At 40.8% G+C, this 26576-nt stretch overlaps 1 protein-coding gene across 3 annotated transcripts in view; it reads right to left on the reverse strand.

Annotated features, from left to right (window-relative positions):
* Positions 1 to 225: 225 nt before the first annotated feature.
* Positions 226 to 26576, reverse strand: part of LOC133644942 (relaxin receptor 1-like) — a 111578-nt gene continuing 85227 nt past the window's right edge. The window contains exons 6-17 of one of the 3 annotated variants that reach the window (XM_062039704.1): positions 25409 to 25480; positions 22642 to 22713; positions 18571 to 18642; positions 18397 to 18468; positions 18244 to 18312; positions 18102 to 18173; positions 14380 to 14451; positions 13986 to 14057; positions 11539 to 11610; positions 8854 to 8925; positions 3936 to 4165; positions 226 to 520 (exon numbers count right to left, since the gene is read on the reverse strand). In XM_062039704.1, coding sequence (XP_061895688.1) covers positions 447 to 520; positions 3936 to 4165; positions 8854 to 8925; positions 11539 to 11610; positions 13986 to 14057; positions 14380 to 14451; positions 18102 to 18173; positions 18244 to 18312; positions 18397 to 18468; positions 18571 to 18642; positions 22642 to 22713; positions 25409 to 25480 — 1021 coding nt within the window. In that variant the 3' untranslated portion in view covers positions 226 to 446. Of the gene's footprint in view, positions 521 to 3781; positions 4166 to 8853; positions 8926 to 11538; positions 11611 to 13985; positions 14058 to 14379; positions 14452 to 18101; positions 18174 to 18243; positions 18313 to 18396; positions 18469 to 18570; positions 18643 to 22641; positions 22714 to 25408; positions 25481 to 26576 lie in introns of those variants that run through there. The other 2 variants (XM_062039703.1, XM_062039705.1) reach the window with 2 other exon arrangements.

The raw sequence follows: 26576 nt of genomic DNA on the forward strand, positions 1-26576 counted from the left end.
TTTTGGAACCAACATACCTCGGTATCCACAAAACCGTTACATCCTAAGTATGCTTGGCTTTTTAGTTCCTAAGAGGAGCATTTTCTTCAAATACTGGACTCGGACAAAGTGAAAAATTGAAGGTAGTTCTGATTCTGTTTGATACCGTCACACGTCGCGGCATTACCGTGGGGGTTTTGGAACCAAAATACCTTGGTATCTACAAAACCGTTACATCCCAAGTATGATTTTCTTTTTAGTTCCTAAAAGGAGCATTTTCTTCAAATACTGGACTCGGACAAAGTGACAAATTGAAAGTGATTCCGTGCAATTTGTGAAAGAGGTAAAAAACCACACATTTCTTGGCATTAGTGAATGTTCTTGCCGCCTTCAGGCTCACATCAGGTGACACTAAGGACTCCTGACAAAGTCCCAATCTGGCAAACGTTCATGCGAGCAGAAGTCATTTACTGTGCGTTCCTTCCACTGGCATCCATCACAGCCCACATTTGGCCCGCAGGTCCTGGTTTGGGGTCCACTGCTGTAAATGATCCATAGGTGTGAATGTTTGTTTGTCCAGGGTCTGCAGCTGAGACCCTAATGAGGACATGTGTACAATAGATGCATGCAATACTCTCCTGTACGTAACATGATTCTGACCTGTCTTTTTCTGCTGCCTCTCTCCGGGTGTTGCAGCAATACATTGCAGCGTGATTACAGTGCTGCTGAAACATCTATTCTGTGCAATACCACTCCTGGGATGCTCTTTGTGCTCCTTAAATGAGAAGTGCCTCTCATCCATTTAAAAGAATTAGTGCCTCTTATACAAACCCCGTTTCCATAGGAGTTGGGAAATGGTGTTAGATGTAAATATAAACACAATACAATGATTTGCAAATCATTTTCAAGCCATATTCAGTTGAATATGCTACAAAGACAACATATTTCATGTTCAAACTCATAAACTTTTTTAAAATTTTTACAAATAATCATTAACGTTACAATTTGATGGCAGCAACACGTGACAAAGAAGTTGGGAAAGGTGGCAATAAATACTGATAAAGTTGAGGAATGCTCATCAAACACTTATTTGGAACATCCCACAGGTGTGCAGGCTATGGTGGGTGCCATGATTGGGTATAAAAGTAGATTCCATGAAATGCTCAGTCATTCACAAACAAGGATGGGGCGAGGGTCACCACTTTGTCAACAAATGCCTGAGCAAATTGTTGAACAGTTTAAGAACAACCTTTCTCAAGCAGCTATTGCAAGGAATTGAGGGATTTCACCATCTACGCTCCGTAATATCATCAAAGGGTTCAGAGAATGTGGAGAAATCACTGCACGTAAGCAGCTAAGCCCGTGACCTTCCATCCCTCAGGCTGTACTGCATCAACAAGCCACATCAGTGTGTAAAGGATATCACCACATGGAACACTTCAGAAACCCACTGTCAGTAACTACAGTTGGTCGCTACATCTGTAAGTGCAAGTTAAAACTCTCCTCTGCAAGGCAAAAACCGTTTATCAACAACACCCAGAAACGCCGTCGGCTTCGCTGGGCCTGAGCTCATCTAAGATGGACTGATACAAAGTGGAAAAGTGTTCTGTGGTCTGACGAGTCCACATTTCAAATTGTTTTTGGAAACTGTGGACGTCGTGTCCTCCGGACTAAAGAGGAAAAGAACCAATCGGATTGTTATAGGTGCAAAGTGTAAAAGGCAGCATGTGTGATGGTATGGGGGTGTATTAGTGGTCAAGACATGGGTAACTTACACATCTGTGAAGGCACCATTAATGCTGAAAGGTACATACAGCTTTTGGAGCAACATATGTTGTCATCCAAGCAACGTTATCATGGACGCCCCTGCTTATTTCAGCAAGACAATGCCAAGCCACGTGTTACAACAGTGTGGCTTCATAGTAAAAGAGTGCGGGTACTAGACTGGCCTGCCTGTAGTCCAGACATTGAAAATGTGTGGCAGCTAAAATATGAGAAGGGAGACTGTTGAACAACTTTAGCTGTACATCTGTCATATCTGTGATCATGTTTTGTTTAGTTATGTTTTGCTTGGTTTTTGGACACTTTTTAGTTCCTGTTTTCACTCCCTTGCTTTGTCACCATAGCAACCATTAGTTTCACCTGGTTCACATCCTCATGTCACGCACCTGCCTCACGTTTTCACATTTTGAGTGACGCACCTGTTTTCCCTAATCATGTCACCAGTATTTAAGCTTGTTGTTGCCAGACAGTCGGCCTGGTGACATTATCCTTTCTTACCCCTGACATTCTGGATTTGCTCTGTGCTGACTTATTTCACGCTTGTATTCCATGCCATAGTTTCCATGCTTTTCACGTCACAGTAAGTGTAGTTTTTCTTGTCCATAGTTTCTGTCCAAGTGTTTTTTGTTTCTTAGCCAAGTTTATCTCCGCCTTTGTGCGCGCCTTTTGTTTGCGCCTTTTTTTTGTAGTTTAGAGTTAAAAATAAATCATGTACTCACCTTCACGCCTTGCCCGCGCCAACTTTCCTTTGCACTCAGGGAAAACACAACACCCCAAGGTCCACGTTTTGACAACATCAAGCAAGAATGGGAAAGAATTCCACCTGAGAAGCTTCAAAAATGTGTCTCCTCAGTTCCCAAACCTTGACTGAGTGTTGTTAAAAGGAATGGCCATGTAACACAGTGGTGAACATGCCCTTTCCCAACTACTTTGGCACGTGTTGCAGCCATGAAATTCTAAGTTCATGATTATTTACAAAAGAAAGAAGTTTCTCAGTGTGAACATGAAATATGTTGTCTTTGCAGTCTATTCAATTGAATATAAGTTGAAAAGGATTTGTTGTATTCTCTTTTTATTTACCATTTACACAACGGGGCAACTTCACTGCTTTTGGCTTTTGTACATACCGTATTTCCTTGAATAGCCGCCGGGGCGCTAATTAATTTAAAACCTCCTGTCACTCCGGCGCTTACCAGAAGCCTGCGGGATGGGCAAGCATGCGCTAATTATTTTAAAACCTCTTCTCACTCCAGCGCTTACCTTATCATGAAAAGCACATTTAATAAAAAAAAAGTTATTATGGTCTTACCTTTAGGTATAAATTAAGTCCATGTGCAGCTCCTTTTGAAGAAGTCAAGTCAAGTCAAGTCAAGTCAACTTTATTTATACAGCACATTTTCAACAACTTTTTAGATTGCACCAAAGTGCTTTACAGGTTAAAAAAGCATGGAGCAAACAAACAAAAAAAAAACAAAAACAAAAAAAAGCATGGATAACTTGTTTATAGAAGTCTTCCTTATCTTTCTTCAGTTTTAAAAGTCTCTCTGTCTCGATGGAGATCTTCCTTTTAAGTATTACCTCCTGCTTCAATTGAAAGTCCAGTTTAGAAAACTGTTTTATTTTAGATATGTAATCCTCCATGGTAAATATGCAAGCAAACAATGGCTGCGCACTCTTGCTGCTTGTTGTGTTCTTCTGCAGCACAGGTCTTCTGCAGTACCAGCAGTTGCAAGAAGGATCACTAGCGCCCTCTACCACCAGGAGGCGGGAGTCATTTAATGACTCATATTTGACCCGGCGGAAGTGCCAAGCATGCGCTAATTATTTTGCGAAACGAGTTTGACCCGGCTGTAATTCGAGGCATGCGAATACCATACTCCCGGCGCCAATTCAAGGAAATACGGTAATAGATAATTACGAAATAAAAATCATTGTTTTGTACTCAGTGTATTGATCTGCCAAAAGTGTTTTAAGTTAGTGGGCATACAGATTTTCCCCTGCAATCTAATTCTTCCTCCACTGGAAACAAACATAACAAAACAAGCTGCTATAATTGATTGAACACTATTATTTGTGTAAGGTCAGAATGTTGGTACTCGATGTCATTAAATGGCGTGTACCTAATGTTGTGGCCAAAGGGTGCACATGGCGTGCGTGATGTGTTTGTGACTCACAGCAGAGGGAGATGATGCACATGGCGTGCAGCTTGTTCTCCGAGCGGATGTACGAGCGCATGCAGATGACGAAGACGTTGCCCAGGCAGGTGGTGGCCGAGACCACCCAGACGAAGACCCTCAGCACGATGTTGGCCAGCAGGTCCTCGAAGGAGGAGATGCCGTCCGTGTTGGGCTTGCAGCTGCGCACGTGCGGCGCGTACCCGCAGTACTGGAACTTCTTGAAGTAGCTGCCAATCACATGGGAGTTCAATCAAAACAACAAATAAGGTCCATTGATTAGTCATTTCCGCACACAGAAAAAAAGACGTTTTTCTTTTCCATCAGCAGCTGCGATATAAATCCCAACAAGAACATGCCTGGAGCCCAACATAAAAGATACAGAAGTGCAGCTACTGAGGATTTCTCTGGCAGGAAGTAGCTTGTTTACCTTTACAAGATTGGTGAATTAGCTGAGGGCAGGTGGGTCGCTGCCCCACCGGACGACACTCTTTTGTTTGTCTTTTGAATGCGGTCACTGTTTAATTATAAGCATTTGAGTTCGTAAAATTCTAAGCGTGAATCTAATTGGTGGCGCCCTCAGTAGGCTGTGTGAGAAATTTCAAGCCAATCCAAATTAAAAGGAAGGAGAGATCAGATTTACCATGTAGTTGTCGGAACAAAATAATAACACAAGCAACACGCAAGGGTGCAGTTTTGACCGGTTTTCATTGGAAAATAATGATTGGCATTTTATATTTCAGACAGAGTTGTGGTTAAAAATAAACATTTACTAATCCTGTTATAAATATATTGTTTTTGCTGCCAGGTTGTAGTTATTTTTTGATTTACACAGTCTACATTTATATATATGCGTATATATATATATATATATATATATATATATATATATATATATATATATATATATATATATATATTATATATATATATATATATATATATATATATATATATATATATATATATATATATATATATATATATATATATATATACAAACCCCGTTTCCATATGAGTTGGGAAATTGTATTAGATGTAAATATAAACGGAATACAATGTTTTGCAAATCCTTTTCAAGCCATATTCAGTTGAATATGCTACAAAGACAACATATTTCATGTTCAAACTCAAAAACTTTATTTATTTTTTGCAAATAATAATGAACTTAGAATTTCATGGCTGCAACACGTGCCAAAGTAGTTGTGAAAGGGCATGTTCACCACTGTGTTACATGGCCTTTCCTTTGAACAACACTCAGTTTTGGTTTGGGAAGTGAGGAGACACATTTTTGAAGTGGAATTCTTTCCCATTCTTGCTTGATGTACAGCTTAAGTTGTTCAACAGTCCGGGGGTCTCCCTTCTCACATTGCAGGTGCCACACATTTTCAATGTCTGGACTACAGGCAGGCCAGTCTAGTACCCGCACTCTTTTACTACGTTGATGTAACACGTGGCTTGGCATTGTCTTGCTGAAATAAGCAGGGGCGTCCATGGTAACGTTGCTTGGATGGCAACATATGTTGCTCCAAAAGCTGTATGTACCTTTCAGCATTAATGGTGCCTTCACAGATGTGTAAGTTACCCATGTCTTGGCCACTAATACACCCCCATACCATCACACATGCTGCCTTTTACACTTTGTGCCTATAACAATCCGGATGGTTCTTTTCCTCTTTGGTCCGGAGGACACGACGTCCACAGTTTCCAAAAACAATTTGAAATGTGGACTCGCCAGACCACAGAACACTTTTCCACTTTGTATCAGTCCATCTTAGATGAGCTCAGGCCCAGCGAAGCCCACGGCGTTTCTGGGTGTTGTTGATAAATGGTTTTCGCCTTGCATAGGAGAGTTTCAAAGGCCTACTGAAAGCCACTACTAACGACCACGCAGTCTGATAGTTTATATATCAATGATGAAATCTTAACATTGCAACACATACCAATACGGCCGGGTTAACTTATAAAGTGACAATTTAAATTTCCCGGGAAACTTCCGGCTGAAAACGTCTATGTATGTTGACATTTGCACGTGACGTCAATGGTTGAAGGAGACATTTTGGAATAGCACGGTCGCCAGCTTAAGTCGTCTGTTTTCACCACATAATTCCACAGTATTCTGGACATCTGTGTTGGTGAATCTTTTGCAATTTGTTTAATGAACAATGGAGACAGCAAAGAAGAAAGCTGTAGGTGGGATCGGTGTAATAGCGGCTGGCTACAGCAACACAACCAGGAGGACTTTGAGTTGGATAGCAGACGCGCTACCGTGAGTACAGCTTTGGCTTCCAAACATTTGATCGCTTGCCCGTACGTGCATGTCGCTATGTGCATGTCACGTACGTAACTTTGGGGAAATATATGTTTCTTGCCGACTCTGATGGCGGCCGGGTGTCGTCGAAAGCTACAACGCCGTCCGCCGCGCCGCTGTCCTCACCTTGACTTCCTCCGTCTCCGGGCCGCCGACTGCATCGATGATCGGGTGAAGTCCTTCGTCGCTCCGTCGATCGCTGGAACGCAGGTGAACACGGGTGTTGATGAGCAGATGAGGGCTGGCTGGCGTAGGTGGAGCGCTAATGTTTTTATCATAGCTCTGTGAGGTCCCGTAGCTAAGTTAGCTTCAATGGTGTCGTTAGCAACAGCATTGCTAGGCTTCGCCAGGCTGGAAAGCATTAACCGTGTAGTTACATGTCCATGGTTTAATAGTATTGTTGATCTTCTGTCTATCCTTCCAGTCAGGGGTTTATTTATTTTGTTTCTATATGCAGTTAAGCACGATGCTATCACGTTAGCTCCGTAGCTAAAGAGCTTCACCGATGTATTGTCGTGCAGATAAAAGTCACTGTGAATGTCCATTTAGCGTTCTCGACTCTCATTTTCAAGAGGATATAGTATCCCAGGTGGTTTAAAATACAAATCTGTGATCCACAATAGAAAAAGGAGAGAGTGTGGAATCCAATGAGCCAGCTTGTACCTAAGTTACGCTCAGAGCGAAAAAAGATACGTCCTGCACTGCACTTTAATCCTTCACTCTCACGTTCCTCATCCACGAATCTTTCATTGTGGCTAAAATTAATGGGGTAATCGTCGCTTTCTCGGTCCGAATCGCTCTCGCTGCTGGTGGAAACAATGGGGAAATGTGAGGAGCCTTTCAACCTGTGACGTCACGCTACTTCCGCTACAGGCAAGGCTTTTTTTTTATCAGCGAGCAAAAGTTGCGAACTTTATCGTCGATTTTCTCTACTAAATCCTTTAAGCAAAAATATGGCAATATCGCGAAATGATCAAGTATGACACATAGAATGGATCTGCTATCCCCGTTTAAATAAGACAATTTAATTTCAGTAGGCCTTAACTTGCACTTACAGATGTAGCGACCAACTGTAGTTACTGACAGTGGGTTTCTGAAGTGTTCCATGTGGTGATATCCTTTACACACTGATGTGGCTTGTTGATGCAGTACAGCCTGAGGGATGGAAGGTCACGGGCTTAGCTGCTTACCTGCAGTGATTTCTCCACATTCTCTGAACCCTTTGATGATATTACGGAGCGTAGATGGTGAAATCCCTCAATTCCTTGCAATAGCTGCTTGAGAAAGGTTGTTCTTAAACTGTTCAACAATTTGCTCACGCATTTGTTGACAAAGTGGTGACCCTCGCCCCATCCTTGTTTGTGAATGACTGAGCATTTCATGGAATCTACTTTTATACCCAATCATGGCACCCACCTGTTCCCAATTAGCCTGCACACCTGTGGGATGTTCCAAATAAGTGTTTGATGAGCATTCCTCAACTTTATCACTATTTATTGCCACCTTTCACAACTTCTTTGTCACGTGTTGCTGCCATCAAATTATAAAGTTCATGATTATTTGCAACAAAAAAAAATGTTTATGAGTTTGAACATGAAATATGTTGTATTTATAAATAGTTGATTTATATAGGCTAGTAAGGTAAAGTTTTGTACCTGACAAGTTTCGGCTATCTTGCTTCTGCAGCCTTCCTCAGAGGTGTCACGTGATGTTAGTGTGACGTCATCTGTGACGTGTTATATGGATTGTTCCATCCCACCTGAGGTAGGTACAAAACTTTACCTTACTAGCCTATATAAATCAACTATTTATAAATACACATTAGTAGGCTAAATGAACCTCTTTAACATATGAAATATGTTGTCTTTGTAGCATATTCAACTGAATATGGCTTGAAAAGGATTTGCAAATCATTGTATTCAGTTTATATTTACATCTAACACAATTTCCCAACTCATATGGAAACAGGGTTTGTATATTGTCAGGCTTGTCCCTGACAGTTTGGTTATGTTTTAGTTTTTCCTCTGTGTTGTCTTTTTTTTCCTGTCAGCGCTCTTATTTTGGTTGTTTCCTGCTTTCCTCCCTGAGTGCTGCTTCCCCTCGGCTGCGGCTGATTGGCACCTGGCCACACCTGGTGTCAATCAGCCAGCTACTATTTAAACCTGCCTTGCCATCCAGTCTGTGCTGGAGTATTGTCTACCTGTCCTTGTCGATGTGATTGTCATTACTACTTGTCGTCATAGCGGTAAGCTGTTCCTGATAGCTATTTGTAGTTTGCTTTCTCCTAGCTTCTTGTTTTCCTGTTAGCCGTTAGCTATTTCCAGTTTCCATTTTGCCTGTTCCTAGTTCCTGGTTTGTGTTTTTGGAAGAAACATTATATAGTCAGTAAAGAGAGCTCTTTGGCTATGTAGCCTTTTAAAAAAAAATCATATCTGGCATTAATGCCACAGGATGGATTACAGTAATACTGACTTCCTCATGTCGCAGCTGGAGGAGAAAAGTTGGCCAGTTGTGATAAGGCTGCTTTAAAGGGTGGCAGCAGTCCAAGGAATAAAGTCCACCACAGCGCAGTGAGGAGGATTATTCAGAGTAGCATCCAATACTCACATGTGAGTCAGATGTTTCAGAGGCTCAAACATGCGGCGTTGGATGTTCCCGATTTCGATGCCCTCTATGCTCCTGGAGAAGAAGAGAAAAAGACATTTACTGTGGGGAAATAAGTATTGGAGCCCATGTGAAGTTTTAAGTTAACCCACTCACAAGCACCAGTCCATCATTTTTATGATAGGTTTATTTGAATTTGCTCGGGTTCTAATAAAATAGAAACAATTCAAATACATCTAATTTTAATAATACAAATAAAATAGTCATAGTTTGTTAAAGTGCCACGCCTTTTTTATGCCGAAAAAAGGCCAAAAACCATTGGAGCAAAGTTCGGCGCCATAGCACGCCCATATCTTGTGGCGTTGGAGAAATTTGTTCGCAATTTATCATCGTCTACATGTGTATTATCGTTAGGTTTAAATGCGTTAAAGTACGACTGCTTTTTTTTTGCCAAAAAAATGGAAGACGAAATTCAAGATGGCCGACTTCCTGTTCGTTTTCAGGCATGAGTTTAAGAGACGTTTATGTATTACCATTATCATGGCGATACATACATACAATTTAATAGCAAAGACTATTAATGCATGGTATTTTTAGGACCCCCACCTTCCGTTTAGGAAGGGAGAGTCCACCCAGATCCTTCTTTTCCAAGGCTGTCTAAATGAGAGGTGACTAGAATTCAAGTTGAACAATTCATTCTACTAAACAGGAGTAAGTACAAACAGTTGAGAAATCAGCGCTGGAAAGAGAGAACAGAGCTATCCAAAGGTTGTAGCTATCTCTAAAATGGTTGCCCGTCTCTCATGTTTTTGTCCTTCTTGTTTTCCCTACCTTGGTGGGGATCTAAACTGAAAGTTAACTTGACACCTTTTTCTTTACTCTCTCTCCAGGCTTGTACTTCATGACAGCATTAATAACTAGAACATTTTGATGGAATGCTGATCCTGCTATCTGTGCCCTGGACCTCAGGCCGGGAGTCTCCGGAAGCCGCCGTACTTATTAGATGGTGCCGAGTGTCTGAATCCGTAAGTAATAGGTGTAACTGTACAAAATGAGCCACAGAGCTAGCCTTAAGCAGTAGCATGTTTACATTAAAATGCTAACGCGTAGCATGTGTGCAAGTTCTTTGACTCAAAGGTGTATGGCTGCGAAAATAGAAAAAAAAGTGTACAATTAGATGAAAAAGTTAGCAATTTTAAGTTAGCTTGCTTGTATGCTATAGTTTGTATGCTAACAGTTAACAAGTGTATACCAAGTTATATGACTCTGGGCTAAACGGTTGCAAAACTAGCTCAAAAAGTTAGCATGGTAATGTTAGCATGCTAACAAGCTAACATGAGCATGATGATATTTTGCTTGTCCAAGTTATATGACTCTAAGGTGTATGGCTGGGGAATTAGAGAAAAAAGACAACAATTAGCGAAAAAAGTTAGCACTTTAATGTTAGCATGCTAACGTAACATTAGCATGCTAGCAGTTAACAAGTGTCACATAGCAAGTTTTTTGACTGTAAGGTAAACAGTTGCAAAATTAGCTCAAAAAGGTAGCACTTTAATGTTAGGATGCTAACGTAAACATGCATACAGTTAGCATGTTTCAAATGTGTGTGACATTGTATAGGAATCAAAACACATGGTGCACAGAATCCTGTATGAGGTGGCAACTTGTCCAGCGTGTACCCCGCCTTCCGCCCGATCGCAGCTGGGATAGAGGTTGTGGGTAGGAGGTTGAGGGGAAACTAGGTCCTTGAGGTAGGAGGTTGAGGGGAAACTAGGTCCTTGAGGTTGGAGGTTGAGAGGAAACTAGGTCCTTGAGGTTGGAGGTTGAGGGGAAACTAGGTCCTTGAGGTTGGAGGTTGAGAGGAAACTAGGTCCTTGAGGTAGGAGGTTGAGAGGAAACTAGGTCTTTGAGGTAGGAGGTTGAGGGGAAACTAGGTCCTTGAGGTAGGAGGTTGAGAGGAAACTAGGTCCTTGAGGTAGGAGGTTGAGAGGAAACTAGGTCCTTGAGGTTGGAGGTTGAGGGGAAACTAGGTCCTTGAGGTTGGAGGTTGAGAGGAAACTAGGTCCTTGAGGTAGGAGGTTGAGAGGAAACTAGGTCTTTGAGGTAGGAGGTTGAGGGGAAACTAGGTCCTTGAGGTAGGAGGTTGAGAGGAAACTAGGTCCTTGAGGTAGGAGGTTGAGAGGAAACTAGGTCCTTGAGGTAGGAGGTTGAGAGGAAACTAGGTCCTTGAGGTAGGAGGTTGAGAGGAAACTAGGTCCTTGAGGTAGGAGGTTGAGAGGAAACTAGGTCCTTGAGGTAGGAGGTTGAGAGGAAACTAGGTCCTTGAGGTAGGAGGTTGAGAGGAAACTAGGTCCTTGAGGTAGGAGGTTGAGAGGAAACTAGGTCCTTGAGGTAGGAGGTTGAGAGGAAACTAGGTCCTTGAGGTAGGAGGTTGAGAGGAAACTAGGTCCTTGAGGTAGGAGGGGGCGTTGCCGTAGATGCATTGGTGTGTTAGCTGGTTCGTCTTAAATTGGGTCCGAGATGCAATAGGGAGCCACGGTCCTTACGGTACTACTGTACGCATATCACATATTTCCAGTTCCTCATTACAGCATACAGTATGTAAAACAGGATTAGGAATAAGCAAAGGCTATACAGTCCTATATTTCTACACCATAACACTCGCCAGCCGCGTGTGTGTGCACTCACAATGACTTCAGCCTGTGCAGTTTGTCAAAGTGATCCACTTGAAGCTCCACCATGGGATTGTAAGAAATGTTTCTGCAAAAGAAACACAAGTGAACATCAATTCATGATCCTTCTCACACTCATTTCAGCACTCAGCCTCTGCGCTTGTTCTTTAAAGGGACGATACTCTAAGTTAAGTTAAGTTTAAGTTTATTCACAATACCATAGAACAATTACAATAGTAGTGAATATACTCTATTTTTGTCCTATGTTCTTCACGCACAAAACACCACTGTGCTGACTTTAGGAGTGTTTTTTACTGGCCTGTGGCACCCCATCCACTCATTTTCTACCGCTTGTCCCTTTCGGGGTCGCGGGGGGTGCTGGAGCCTATCTCAGCTGCATTTGGGCGGAAGGCAGGGTACACCCTGGACAAGTCGCCACCTCACCACAGGGCCTGTTGCACATTTTTACTATATGAAAAAAGTATGGAACTAAAATTATGTTTAAAAAACTGCAAACATGGGAATAATAGAACAAAAAAACAATATAAGTTTAAAATAAATTGTATGTTATACATAAATTAGTACTGGTCAAATTATATTTTTTTACAAATCTGATTTTTTATATTGTCTCTGTATTGGTTTTCTATTCATTTATTCTTTGTTTTATTCAGTCATTGGTGTAGCATAATATTGTTTTTAATATTGTTTTTAATATTGTTTTTAATATTGTTTTTAACATTCTTGTTGTGTAAATGTGCTATATAAATAAAGTGGATTGGATTGGATTGGATAATCAAACTTATGCATTACAGTTAATCGCAGTAAACTAATTTGCTAAATTCAAATTAACTTTGAAATAGACCTAAATATTTTGAAACTAATTCACTTTTATTGTCATTTTTTCATGTTTTACTCAAAAGCCACTTGCTAAATTACCAGCAGGCACAAAACATTGAAACGACATACAAAACCCAAAAGCAGTGAAGTTGTCAAGTTGTGTAAATGGTAAATAAAAAGAGAATACAATGATTTGCAAATCCTTTTCAACTTATATTCAATTGAATAGACTGCAAAGACAACATATTCTTGCAAATAATCATTAACTTAGAATTTAATGGCAGCAACACATTGCAAAAAAGTTGTCACAGGGGCATTTTTACCACTGTGTTACATGGCCTTTCCTTTTAACAACACTCAGCAGACACATTTTTGAAGTGGAATTCTTTCCCATTCTTGCTTGATGTACAGCTTAAGTTGTTCAACAGTCCGGGGGTCTCCCTTCTCATATTTTAGGTGCCACACATTTTCAATGGGAGACTCCTTGTGAACATGGAGGAGCCAGGCATGTCGGTTATTGGTGGTCCGAAGAACCCGGAGGCACAAGACCTCCACACCATAGTAAAAGAGTGCGGGTACTAGACTGGCCTGCCTGTAGTCCAGACCTGTCTCCCATTGGCGCAATATGAAGCCTAAAGCCCGGACTGTTGAACAACTTAAGCTGTACATCAAGCAAGAATGGGAAAGAATTCCACTTCAAAAATGTGTCTCCTCACTTCCCAAACCTTTACTGAGTGTTGTTCAAAGGAAAGGCCATGTAACACAGTGGTGAACATGCCCCTGTGACAACTTTTTTGCAATGTGTTGCTGCCATTAAATTCTAAGTTTATGATTATTTGCAAAAAATAAAACATTTCTCAGTGTGAACATGAAATGGTGGTCTGGCGGTTGATTCTTTGCATTGGTTGAAAAGAGAAAGTCGAAATGAAGAAATTGTGAATAAAAAAGGAAAAGTCACCTGCAGGAGTATGGCACTTTTTTGGATTAAAAAAAAAAGAGACCGTAGTCAGACCAATGTGGTCTGGAAATGATGCAAGGCAAGACCGCTAAAACCACACCACCTTAGCTCACCCTTTAGAGCACAGCTGTAACTTCCAGGCACTAAACCTGCAGAAAATAGTTCTTCTCAGGTTTCTCTATGTTTACATTTTATTACACTTTATTCAGCATTTCTTACATATTCCTTATTTTTGCACCTTCATTTTAAGAACTTATTGTTTCGTGGTTAATGTGATTTTACCGTTTTGTTGACATTTGTTTTCCATGCTCGTGTTGACTTTTCCTTTTCTTTCTACCTTGTTTGTGTACAAATATTAGGGGAATTGTGTAAGTCATTTTAAATCATGCAAGTGAGTAATCACCTGGGATCAATCCAAATTCAAGAGTGTGTTTAATCTGATTCAAAATGTAAATCATTTGACAGCACTAATCCTCATATTTTATACAAACATGAATGTTTTCATCAGCCTTTTTACAAAATAAAATACAATATATAAAACAAATATATTGGCTCCTTTTGTATTTTTCAGTTAGTGCCCCTGTTTGGACAGCCTCATACGAACAGTGAGTTTATTTGTGTAACAACTAAGTTCTATAGCATTGATAATAATAATAAGAACAACTCACAGTTGAAGCAATTCCCCCAGCAGGACAAAGAGATTAGGAGGAATCTTCATCAGTCTGTTGCTGGAAAGATCTCTGTGTGTGTTTGGAGACAATCCCATGTCAGTTCACAAACTAATACAAATATGGAGGTGGCTTAAAAACACACACACACACACACACACACACACACACACACACACACACACACACACACACACACACACACACACACACACACACACACACACACACACACACACACACACACACACACACACACACACACACACACACACACACACACACACACACACACACACACATTGTCATGTACAGTTATTATTATTCTCTTCATCACTGCAGGAGAACAGAGATTTAGGTTTAACGAGAAGAGACAATCTGCATTTTTACTCACAGCTCTCCCAGCTTTTGGAGGACGGAGAAGGCTTGCTCTTGAATATGACTGATCTTGTTGCGCTGCAGAACCCTGGAAATATGTATTTTCAAAAACATTGATGCATACATGCAGTAATACAGAAATATTCTCCGTGCGGTAAATACTATAGTTTTACGGTGTGGTTTTACGAGCATAGGAGCACGTTGGGCAGCGCACACACACAGAGTACTTGCAAACCCCGTTTCCATATGAGATGGGAAATGGTGTTAGATGTAAATATTAACAGAATACAATGATTTGCAAATCCTTTTCAAGCCATATTCAGTTGAATATGCTACAAAGACAACATATTTCATGTTCAAACTCATAAGCAAATAATAATGAACTTAGAATGTCATGGCTGCAACACGTGCCAAAGTAGTTGTGAAAGGGCATGTTCACCACTGTGTTACATGGCCTTTCCTTTGAACAACACTCAGTGAAGGTTTGGGAAGTGAGGAGACACATTTTTGAAGTGGAATTCTTTCCCATTCTTGCTTGATGTACAGCTTAAGTTGTTCAACAGTCCGGGGGTCTCCCTTCTGATATTGCAGGTGCCACACATTTTCAATGTCTGGACTACAGGCAGGCCAGTCTAGTACCCGCACTCTTTTACTATGTTGATGTAACACGTGGCTTGGCATTGTCTTGCTGAAATAAGCAGGGGCGTCCATGGTAACGTTGCTTGGATGGCAACATATGTTGCTCCAAAAGCTGTATGTACCTTTCAGCATTAATGGTGCCTTCACAGATGTGTAAGTTACCCATGTCTTGGCCACTAATACACCCCCATACCATCACACATGCTGCCTTTTACACTTTGCGCCTAGAACAATCCGGATGGTTCTTTTCCTCTTTGGTCCGGAGGACACGACGTCCACAGTTTCCAAAAAAAATTTGAAATGTGGACTCGTCAGACCACAGAACACTTTTCCACTTTGTATCAGTCCATTTTAGATGAGCTCAGGTCCAGCGAAGTGTTTCTGGGTGTTGTTGATAAACGGCTTTCGCCTTGCATAGGAGAGTTTTAACTTGCACTTACAGATGTAGCGACCAACTGTAGTTACTGACAGTGGGTTTCTGAAGTGTTCCATGTGGTGATATCCTTTACACACTGATGTGGCTTGTTGATGCAGTACAGCCTGAGGGATGGAAGGTCACGGGCTTAGCTGCTTACCTGCAGTGATTTCTCCACATTCTCTGAACCCTTTGATGATATTACGGAGCGTAGATGGTGAAATCCCTCAATTCCTTGCAATAGCTGCTTGAGAAAGGTTGTTCTTAAACTGTTCAACAATGTGCTCAGGCATTTGTTAACAAAGTGGTGACCCTCGCCCCATCCTTGTTTGTGAATGACTGAGCATTTCATGGAATCTACTTTTATACCCAATCATGGCACCCACCTGTTCCCAATTAGCCTGCACACCTGTGGGATGTTCCAAATAAGTGTTTGATGAGCATTCCTCAACTTTATCACTATTTATTGCCACCTTTCCCAACTTCTTTGTCACGTGTTGCTGACATCAAATTATAAAGTTAATGATTATTTGCAACAACAAAAAATAGTTTATGAGTTTGAACATGAAATATGTTGTCTTTGTAGCATATTCAACTGAATATGGCTTGAAAAGGATTTGCAAATCATTGTATTCCGTTTATATTTACATCTAACACCATTTCCCAACTCATATGGAAACGGGGTTTGTACATTCGTAGCCACAGCTGTCCTGGAGTAGACCGACGGAAGCGAGGCTGCCACTTTGCCCCTCCGACCACCACCTATCATTCATTCACCAGTGTGAGCGGCACTGGGGGCGAGGGTAAAGTGTCCTGCCCAAGGACACAACGGCAGCGATTTGGATGTCAAGAGGCGGGGAGCAAACTTGCAACCCTCAGGTTTCCGGCACAATCAAAAAGGAATGGTTTCGATAAGAGGATTCGATAATAGGCTCGAACTCGATAATTTCGTATCAAACATCATCCCTAGTCTTTCTGGCAGGGCCGCTCTACCCACTACGCCATGCCGTACCCCTAATGAAAAAGGTTGTAAAATACTGATATACAGCATATTTTTTACAGCTAAATGTGTATACTGTATTTCCTTGAATTGGCGCAGGGAATATTGTATTCGCACGTCTAGAATTACTGCCGGGTCAAACTCGTTTCTCAAAATAATTAACGCATGCTTGGCCTTATCGCCGGTTCATTATTAACGCCGGATCAAATCCGTTTCGCAAAATATTAATTTTATTATCGCATGTCTATAATTTTCGCCGGGTCAAACTGGTTTCGCTAAATATTTAGCATATGTCTAGAACTTCTGCCGGGTCAAATTCGTTACGTCACGAGTGACGATTTACCTGTCCTCATTTTCAAAATGGAGGAAGCTGATTTCAGTAGTTTACAATCGCACAAAGGAAAAAAGATAAAGAGCTATTTAGTAGGATTTAAGGTCCAAGCTATTGAATACCGGTACAGTATGCTAAAAAGAACAGTAAGCAGCTATGTTTTATTAATATACCGTAGCTGCGTGTGTCAAATACTGTATGAGTCATTAAATGACTCCCGCCTCCTGGTGGTAGAGGGTGCTTGCAGTACTCCTGGTGGTAGAGTACTTCTGCAGTACCGGAAGTCTTGCGACTTCCGGTACTGCAGAAGAAGTGACAACACGCAGCAAGAGATTTTTTTTTTTTAACATGGAGGATTACATACCGCTATCTAAAATAAAACAGTTTTCTAAACTGGACTTTCAATGGAAGCAGGAGGTAATAATTAAAGGAATATCTCCATCGAGACAGAGAGACTTTTAAAACTGAAGAAAGAAAATAAGGAAGACTTCTATAAACAAGTTATCCATGCTTTTGGTCAGAAGGAGCTGCAAATGGACTCCATTTATAAGTACAGGTAAGACCATAATAACGTTTTTTTTTATTAAATGTGCTTTTCATGATGGTATGCTTACATCACACTCAAAGCGCACGCCTAAATTTACCGCATCCCTTTTGGTAAACGCCGGAGTGAGAAGAGGTTTTAAAATAATTACCGCATGCACGGCCATCCCGCAGGCTTCTGGTAAACGCCGGAGTGACAGGAGGTCTTAAATTAATTAGCGCCCCTGCGGCTATTCAAGGTATACGGTATGTCATTTATAGAGCCATACACATTGCCCCCCCTCCCCCCAGACAAATTGTTTTCTCTCAATCTGGCACCCGAGTCAAAATATTTGCCCAGCTTATGCTCTAGAACAGTGGTCCCCAACCACCGGGCCGCGGCCCAATACCGGTCCGCGGACCGATTGGTACCGGGCCGCACAGTAAAAAAAAAGAAAAAAAATGTTTTTTAATTAAATCAACATAAAAAACACAATATATACATTATATATCAATACAGTCTGCAGGGATACAGTCCGTAAGCCCACATGATTGTATTTCTTTATGAAAAAAAAAAAAATATTATTATTTATTTTTTTTAAAATCCCCCCCCGGTCCATGGGACAAATTTTCAAGCGTTGACAGGTCCGCAGCTACAAAAAGGTTGGGGACCACTGCTCTAGAACAAACTTTCCATTTGTCTGACTTCCTGTGGCTCCCACCCACAGTGCGGCTAATATTGTATTGTTTAGAACACATCCACAGCGGAGGCTCCACACTTAAGTTGTCAAGCAAACGCAGCTTAGTCTGAGACTTGAAGTGCTTACGTACAGAACTGTCAGCATGCTGCACGAGTAGAAAGAGGCGTCGTCCAGCGTCTCGATAAGATTCCCCTCCATGTCCCTGCAAAGACAGGCGGGACAAAGCCGTTAAGGAAGGCGAGCCACGCGACCCATCGACGAGCCGCACTTACAGCCAGTTCAGCCTGGGCATTTCTTGACAGACATCTTCCAGCCGGGTCAAAGAGTTGTTCAACAAAGCCCTGTCGATCACGGCGGACAAAAGACGGAACAAATGAGTCCATTCAGAGCGACAAAAGTGACAGAGACGTGGGAGACTAACTCACAACAAGACCAGCGAGTTGAGGCCAGAAAAGGCTTTGGAGGAGACTTGATGGATGTTGTTGTTCTCTAAGATCCTGACACAAAAGCAAACACACGCGGCTTTCACTTGCACTGATTGCACCTTATGGCCGCAAGCCGGCAGAAATACTAAGCAGAGATGAAGAAAGGAAACATACAACCACTCCAGCTTGTGCAGGTCCCTGAACACACCGGGCTTCAGGAGGGAAATCTTGTTGTGGTTCAAATATCTGTTGGAGACAAAAACAAGTTCCAACTCATGGGAAATTCTTTTCAATCTGATTTAATAGAAGACTAAATGAACCGGGTAAATAAACACCATAAAAAACCTCCAAATGTCACCCATCAATGGCGATGGACGTCATTACTGCAGCGTTCAAGGGTGTAAAACACTTCTCATATATTTGCATGTTTAATGTTTGTTTAATCATGTTTTCTAATTATATATATATATACATATAGGGTTGTATGGTATTAGTATAGTACTGCGATACTCCATCCATCCATCTTCTTCCGCTTATCCAAGGTCGGGTCGCGGGGGCAGCAGCCTAAGTTATGTTAAAGTTAAAGTACCAATGATTGTCACACACACACTAGGTGTGGTGAAATTTGTCCTCTGCATTTGACCCATCCCCTTGGAGAGCAGTGGGCAGCAGCGGCGCCGCGCCCGGGAATCATTTTGGTGATTTAACCCCCAATTCCAACCTTTGATGCTGAGTGCCAAGCAGGGAGGTAATGGGTCCCATTTTTATAGTCTTTGGTATGACTCGGCTGGGATTTGAACTCACAACCTACCGATCTCAGGGCGGACACTCTAACCACTAGGCCACTGAGATAGCAGGGAAGCCCAGACTTCCCTCTCCCCAGCCACTTGGTCCAGCTCTTCCCGGGGTATCCCGAGGCGTTCCCAGGCCAGCCGGGAGACATAGTCTTCCCAACGTGTCCTGAGTCTTCCCCGTGGCCTCCTACCGGTCGGACGTGCCCTAAGCACCTCCCTAGGGAGGCGTTCGGGTGGCATCCTGACCAGATGCCCGAACCACCTCATCTGGCTCCTCTCCATGTGGAGGAGCAGCGGCTTTACTTTGAGCTCCTCCCGGATGACAGAGCTTCTCACCCTATCTCTAAGGGAGAGACCCGCCACCCGGCGGAGGAAACTCATTTGGGCCGCTTGTACCCGTGATCTTGTCCTTTCGGTCATAACCCAAAGCTCATGACCATAGGTGAGGATGGGAACGTAGATCGAGCGCTAAATTGAGAGCTTTGCCTTCCGGCTCAGCTCCTTCTTCACCACAACGGATCGATACAGCGTCCGCATTACTGAAGACGCCGCACCGATCCGCCTGTCCATCTCACCATCCACTCTTCCCTCACTCGTGAACAAGACTCCGAGGTACTTGAACTCCTCCACTTGGGGCAGGGTCTCCTCCGCAACCCGGAGATGGCACTCCACCTTTTTCCGGGCAAGAACCATGGACTCGGACTTGGAGGTGCTGATTCTCATCCCAGTCGCTTCACACTCGGCTGCGAACCGATCCAGTGAGAGCTGAAGATCCTGGCCAGATGAAGCCATCAGGACCACATCGTCTGCAAAAAGCAGAGACCTAATCCTGCAGCCACCAAACCAGATCCCCTCAACGCCTTGACTGCGCCTAGAAATTCTGTCCATAAAAGTTCTGAACAGAATGGGTGACAAAGGGCAGCCTTGGCGGAGTCCAACCCTCACTGGACACGTGTCCGACTTACTGCCGGCAATGCGGACCAAACTCTGACACTGATCATACAGGGAGCGGACCGCCACAATCAGACAGTCCGATACCCCATACTCTCTGAGCACTCCCCACAGGACTTCCCGAGGGACACGGTCCAATGCCTTCTCCAAGTCCACAAAACACATGTAGACTGGTTGGGTAAACTCCCATGCGATACTAATGAATCATATTCGGTACTATACCGCCTCTGAAAAGTACCAATCCATGTGGCCAAGCAGCTCAATTTTTGTTTCATCTGACCACAGAACTTTCCTCCAGAAGGTCTTATCTTTGTCCATGTGGTGTCACATGAAACAAAAATGGAGCTGTTTGGCCACAATACCCAGCAATATGTTTGGAGGAGAAGAGGTGAGGCCTTTAATCCCAGGAACACCAATCCTACCGTCAAGCATGGTGGTGGTAGTATTATGCTCTGGGCCTGTTTTGCTGCCAATGGAACTGCTGCTTTACAGAGAGTAAATGGGACAATGAAAAAGGAGGATTAGCTCCAAAGTCTTCAGGACTAGCTAAAATCATCAGCCCGGAGGTTGGGTCATGGGCGCAGTTGGGTGTTCCAACAGGACAATGACCCCAAACACACGTCAAAAGTGGTAAAGAAATGGCTAAATCAGGCTAGAATGAAGGTTTTAAAATGGCCTTCCCAAAGTCCTGACTTAAAGGTGTGGACAATGCTGAAGAAACAAGTCCATGTCAGAGAATTAACAAATTTAGCTGAACTGCACCAATTTTGTGGCCAAGTGGTCAAGCAGAAGCTTGTGGATGGCTACCAAAAGTGCCTTATTGCAGGTCAACTTGCCAAGGGACATGTAAGCAAATATTAACATAACTGAAAATGTGAGGGTCAAAAGTATACATACAGCTTTTGACCCTCACATTTTCAGTAGACACATAATAAATTCATAAAAGAAGCAAACTTCATGAACAAGTATGTGCTCCAATCACTACATCACAACAAAATAAGAGTTGTAGAAATGATTGGAAACTCAAGAGTAGGGATGATGTTTGATAAGAAATTATCGAGTTCGAGCCTGTTATCGAATCCTCTTATCGAACCCATTCCTTATCGATTCTCTTATCGAATCCAGATAGGTTGTTGTATATGGAAAAAAACACAATATTTGGTTTAACAAAAGCTCACTTTTATTTTATAAGAAAACAAATAAAATAAACAAAATAAAGAAATATTGACTGTTACCCCTCTAAAAAAAATATATATATATATATATTGACTGTTGTTACCCAAAGTATATTAAGTGGGATTTTTCAGAAAAACAAATATATACAGTAACACAAAAACAACTTGTCTCTGTGATCACTATAGGTGTATAAATAATAATATAGTTTTAAATAAAATCAGTCCCTTGGGCACAAAACTGAAAATAATACAGCTCTCCAAAAAGTGCACTTCTGCTGCTATTGGAACATACTAACTACACACACAGGCAGACAGCTAACAAACAACCCAAGACGTCTAATAAAGTTCCAAAGCAGATTAATCCTTTTAGGCTCTTTATTGTTGTTGATCTTGCTTTGTCTTTTCCTATCTTTACTTTTGTCTTGCACTGGACTGTTATTATTATTTTTATATATTTTTTTTACTGAAATACACACAATGACAAATGTGATTAAATTAACATACTCAAATGTAATACACAATATGTAAATATTAGCTTCACACAAATATACAGTACTATCATCAAACAAATACTTCTGAGTGTTGAAACTATTTTGATGGTGGAAATACACGACTGGCAGCCATTTTAAGTCCTCAAATCATTCATTGAAACAGTGCACAAAAATCGTTTTTCAATAAACATCTTAGTTTTAAATGTAACCACTTTCCACCTTAATATTGAGTTACATAAACAAGTTAAACAGTTTGCTTACAGACTTATCTTTTCCAAGGCTTGTAAGAGTTAACACAACTTGTCTACTTCTCAACTGTCTCATGAACTGAACTGACTCGCCAACCCGGAAGTGGCCAGACTAATGACGCGTAGTATTTTCATATCGCCACAAGGTGTCAGTAAAAGTCTACAATCAAATGGGCATAACATTGCCCATTTGGGATTCGTTGCCAGGGATTCGAATAAAGAACCAATTCTTTTTCATTACTATAGTGGTCTCGATAACAGGTACCGGTTCTCAAAAAGGGATTCGAGTCCGAGGACTCGGTTCTTTTCGTATCGAATAACCGGGAAAACCGGTTTCGAGCATCATCCCTACTCAAGACAGCCAAGACATGATGCTCTTTACAAGTGTAAGTCAACTTTTGACCTCAACTGTATATATACATTTAGTTGACAGCAAAACGTCTATAAAAAAACTTCAGTAGCCATATTGATGTTTGCCTCCTCGCTGACAACCCGAAGAAGGAGGAATGGCCTCAAGGTCGCAGAACAGCAATATAGATGCAAAGTACGTGGTAAGGATGTCAAATGTATTGGAATGCAGACTTACAGCCTGGTGAGATTATACAGCCCTCGGAATGCACCTGGACTCACTTCTGCAATCCTGTTGTGCTGCAGGTATCTACGCAAACACACGACATCATTGGGAAAAAGAGATATTAGCATGAAACAAATACAAAAGTTTATAATTATTGGTACTTAAACTGCCCAAAGGAGCTTTAATCAAGATCTGTTATTTTTAGCGAGTACCGTATTTTCCGGACCATAGGGCGCACCGGGTTATAAGGCGCACCGACGATGGGTGGGTCTAGTCAGGTCTATTTTCATACAAAAGGCTCACTGGATTATAAGGCGCATTAAAGGGGTCATACTTTTTATTGTGTGAAATAAATCTGCTTTGGCATATTTTTGCAGAAAAGTCTCATCACAATTATAACTTGCTCTTCCATACTTATGAGCGCCATTAATGTACTCCTCGCAAATAGTCTTTATTTATTTATTTTATTCCTCCACAGCGATTCCCTTGTTATTCCCAGCCTAGTCTGTTGAGTTTTTGGGACTTATATTGAGTTAGCAAAATGTACAAAACTTGTCAAAAGGCAACCAAAGACAGCAAAAAGCACACACGCTGAAGCACTGAGCAGTGAGTGGCTAGTAGTTGTCACTCACCACACCTCCGCTCCGGACAGACTAACCTCCTCCAACCTCCGAGGACAAAGCTACGAACAATGGGAGACCGGGATTTCTGCTCCGCCGCTCCTAGTCTGTGGAACACTCTCCCTGACCACCTGAGGGCACCACAGACTGTGGATGCTTTTAAAAAAGCCTTTTTTTTTTTTTTTTTTTAGATATATGCATATAATTTGAGCTATTTGGTTGTTCTAGTTTTTATTTTATTTTATTTTTTATTATCTTTTTATTTATTTATTTATTTTTTTAATACACTGTAGCACTTTGAGGTTGTTTACTCAAAGTAAAGTGTTTTTTTTTTTTTACAAATAAAATCTATTATAATTATTATAGCAGGGGTCCCCAAACTTTTTGACTCCGGGGCCGCATTGGGGTAAAACAATTTGGCTGGGGGCCGCACTATATATATATATATATATATATATATATATATATATATATATATATATATATATATATATATATATATATATATATATATATATATATATATATATACTGTATATTATATGTAAGTGTGTGTGTGTGTGTGTGTGTGTGTATATATGTATATGTATATGTACAGTATATGTGTATATATGTATATATATATGTATGTGTATATATGTGGATATATGTATATATATACAGTATGTATATGTGTATATATATGTATATGTGTCATACACATATATATATATATATATATATATATATATATATATATATATATATATATATATATATATATATATATATATATATATGACACATATACATATATATGCATATATACACATATACATATATATGCATATATGTGTATATGCATATATATGTATATGTGTATATATGCATATATATGTATATGTGTCATATATATATATATATATATATATATATATATATATATATATATATATATATATATATATATATATATATATATATATATATATATATATATATATATATATATATATATATATATATATATATATATATATATATATATATATATATGTACACTGCCGTTCAAAAGTTTGGGGTCACCCAAACAATTTTGTGGAATAGCCTTCATTTCTAAGAACAAGAATAGACTGTGGAGTTTCAGATGAAAGTTCTCTTTTTGTGGCCATTTTGAGCGTTTAATTGACCCCACAAATGTGATGCTCCAGAAAGTCAATCTGCTCAAAGGAAGGTCAGTTTTGTAGCTTCTGTAACGAGCTAAAGTGTTTTCAGATGTGTGAACATGATTGCACAAGGGTTTTTAATCATCAATTAGCCTTCTGAGCCAATGAGCAAACACATTGTACCATTAGAACACTGGAGTGATAGTTGCTGGAAATGGGCCTCTATACACCTATGTAGATATTGCACCAAAAAGCAGACATTTGCAGCTAGAATAGTCATTTACCACATTAGCAATGTATAGAGTGTACTTCTTTCAAGTTAAGACTAGTTTAAAGTTATCTTAATTGAAAAATAAGGACATTACAATGTGACCCCAAACTTTTGAACGGTAGTGTATATATATATATATATATATATATATATATATATATATATATATATATATATATATATAATGTATTCATATATATATATATTCCTCGCGCACTAATTGACTTAAAGAGCGCACTTGCTGCATGTCACGTTATGGATGGTAAAATGCATTTTTAGACAATATGATTTGCCTGAGTGGCTATGAGACGGTAGAAAAAGGACTAGTAAGGACAAATTACAAAAAAAAAAAAAAAAAAGTTTTTTTTTGTTTGTTTTTTTTTAGCTTGGGACTTCCCGCGGGCCGGATTTTAGACGCTGGGGGGCCGTATCCGGCCCGCGGGCCGTAGTTTGCGGACCCCTGATTATAGTGTGGTGCAATGTGCAGCAGGTGACCTGGAGGGATCTTCCTCCTCACGAAAAGACTGCGCCCTGATTTTTGCTTGCAGGCGTAACACAAAATGAATGATTGAAGCGTTGGTACACAAACATGGTTTGCACACGGAGGCACGTTTGTCCACAACTAAAAGTTGGTCAATCGAAGGGTCTGTAAATGAAGGTTCCACTGTAATCCAAATAATAATCAATACAAAGTGTGTGTGTGTACCGGATGCGAGTGTGTGTGATATTGGAACAGCACTCACAGTTTTTGCAGACTCTGGTACATGAAGAAAGCGTCTGTTGTCAGTCGCTGGAGATGATTCCTCTGCAAGGACCTGGGATGGAGGCACACAACATGTCTGCATGTCAATCACTACACAGCACACAACATGTCTGCATGTCAATCACTACACAGCACACAACATGTCTGCATGTCAATCACTACACAGCACACAACATGTCTGCATGTCAATCACTACACAGCACACAACATGTCTGCATGTCAATCACTACACAGCACACAACATGTCTGCATGTCAATCACTACACAGCACATCCAGGAGTCAATGTGGGATTATTTGTAACTATTTTTCAGGTGGCATGACTTTGTACCGTCAATCATGTAGTTATAATAACTTAAAACCCAAACACGACAAGGCCTCAATTACAAAACCCAAAAGCAGTGAAGTTGTCACATTGTGTAAATGTAAATAAAAAGAGAATACAACAAATCCTTTTCAACTTATATTCAATTGAATAGACTGCAGAGACAAGATATTTAACATTCAAACTGATAAACATTGTTTTTTTTGTGCAAATATTAGCTCATTTGGAATTTGATGCTTGCAACATGTTTCCATAAAGCTGGCACAAGTGGCAAAAAAGACTGAGGAAGTTGAGGAATGCTCATCAAACACTTATTTGGAACATCCCACAGGTGAACATGCTAATTGGGAACAGGTGGGTGCCATGATTGGCTATAAAAGTAGATTCCATGAAATGCTCAGTCATTCACAAACAAAGACGGGGCGAGGGTCACCACTTTGTCAACAAATGCCTGAGCAAATTGTTTAAGAACGACATTTCTCAACCAGTTATTGCAAGGAATTTAGGGATTTCACCATCTACGCTCCGTAATATCATCAAAAGGTTCAGAAAAACCGGAGAAATCACTGCACGTAAGCAGCAATGCCTGTGACCTTCAATCCTTCAGACAGCACTGCATCAAAAAGCGACATCAGTGTGTAAAGGATATCACCACATGGCCTAAAGAACACTTAAAAAAAACACTGTCAGTAACTTCAGTTTGTTGCTACATCTGTAAGTGCAATTTAAAACTCTACTATACCGTTTATCAACAACACCCAGAAACACTTCGCTGGGCCTGAGCTCATCTAAGATGGACTGATACAAAGTGGAAAAAGTGTTCTG

Source organism: Entelurus aequoreus, linkage group LG28, assembly GCF_033978785.1.
Source record: "Entelurus aequoreus isolate RoL-2023_Sb linkage group LG28, RoL_Eaeq_v1.1, whole genome shotgun sequence".
Classification (NCBI taxonomy): domain Eukaryota; kingdom Metazoa; phylum Chordata; class Actinopteri; order Syngnathiformes; family Syngnathidae; genus Entelurus; species Entelurus aequoreus.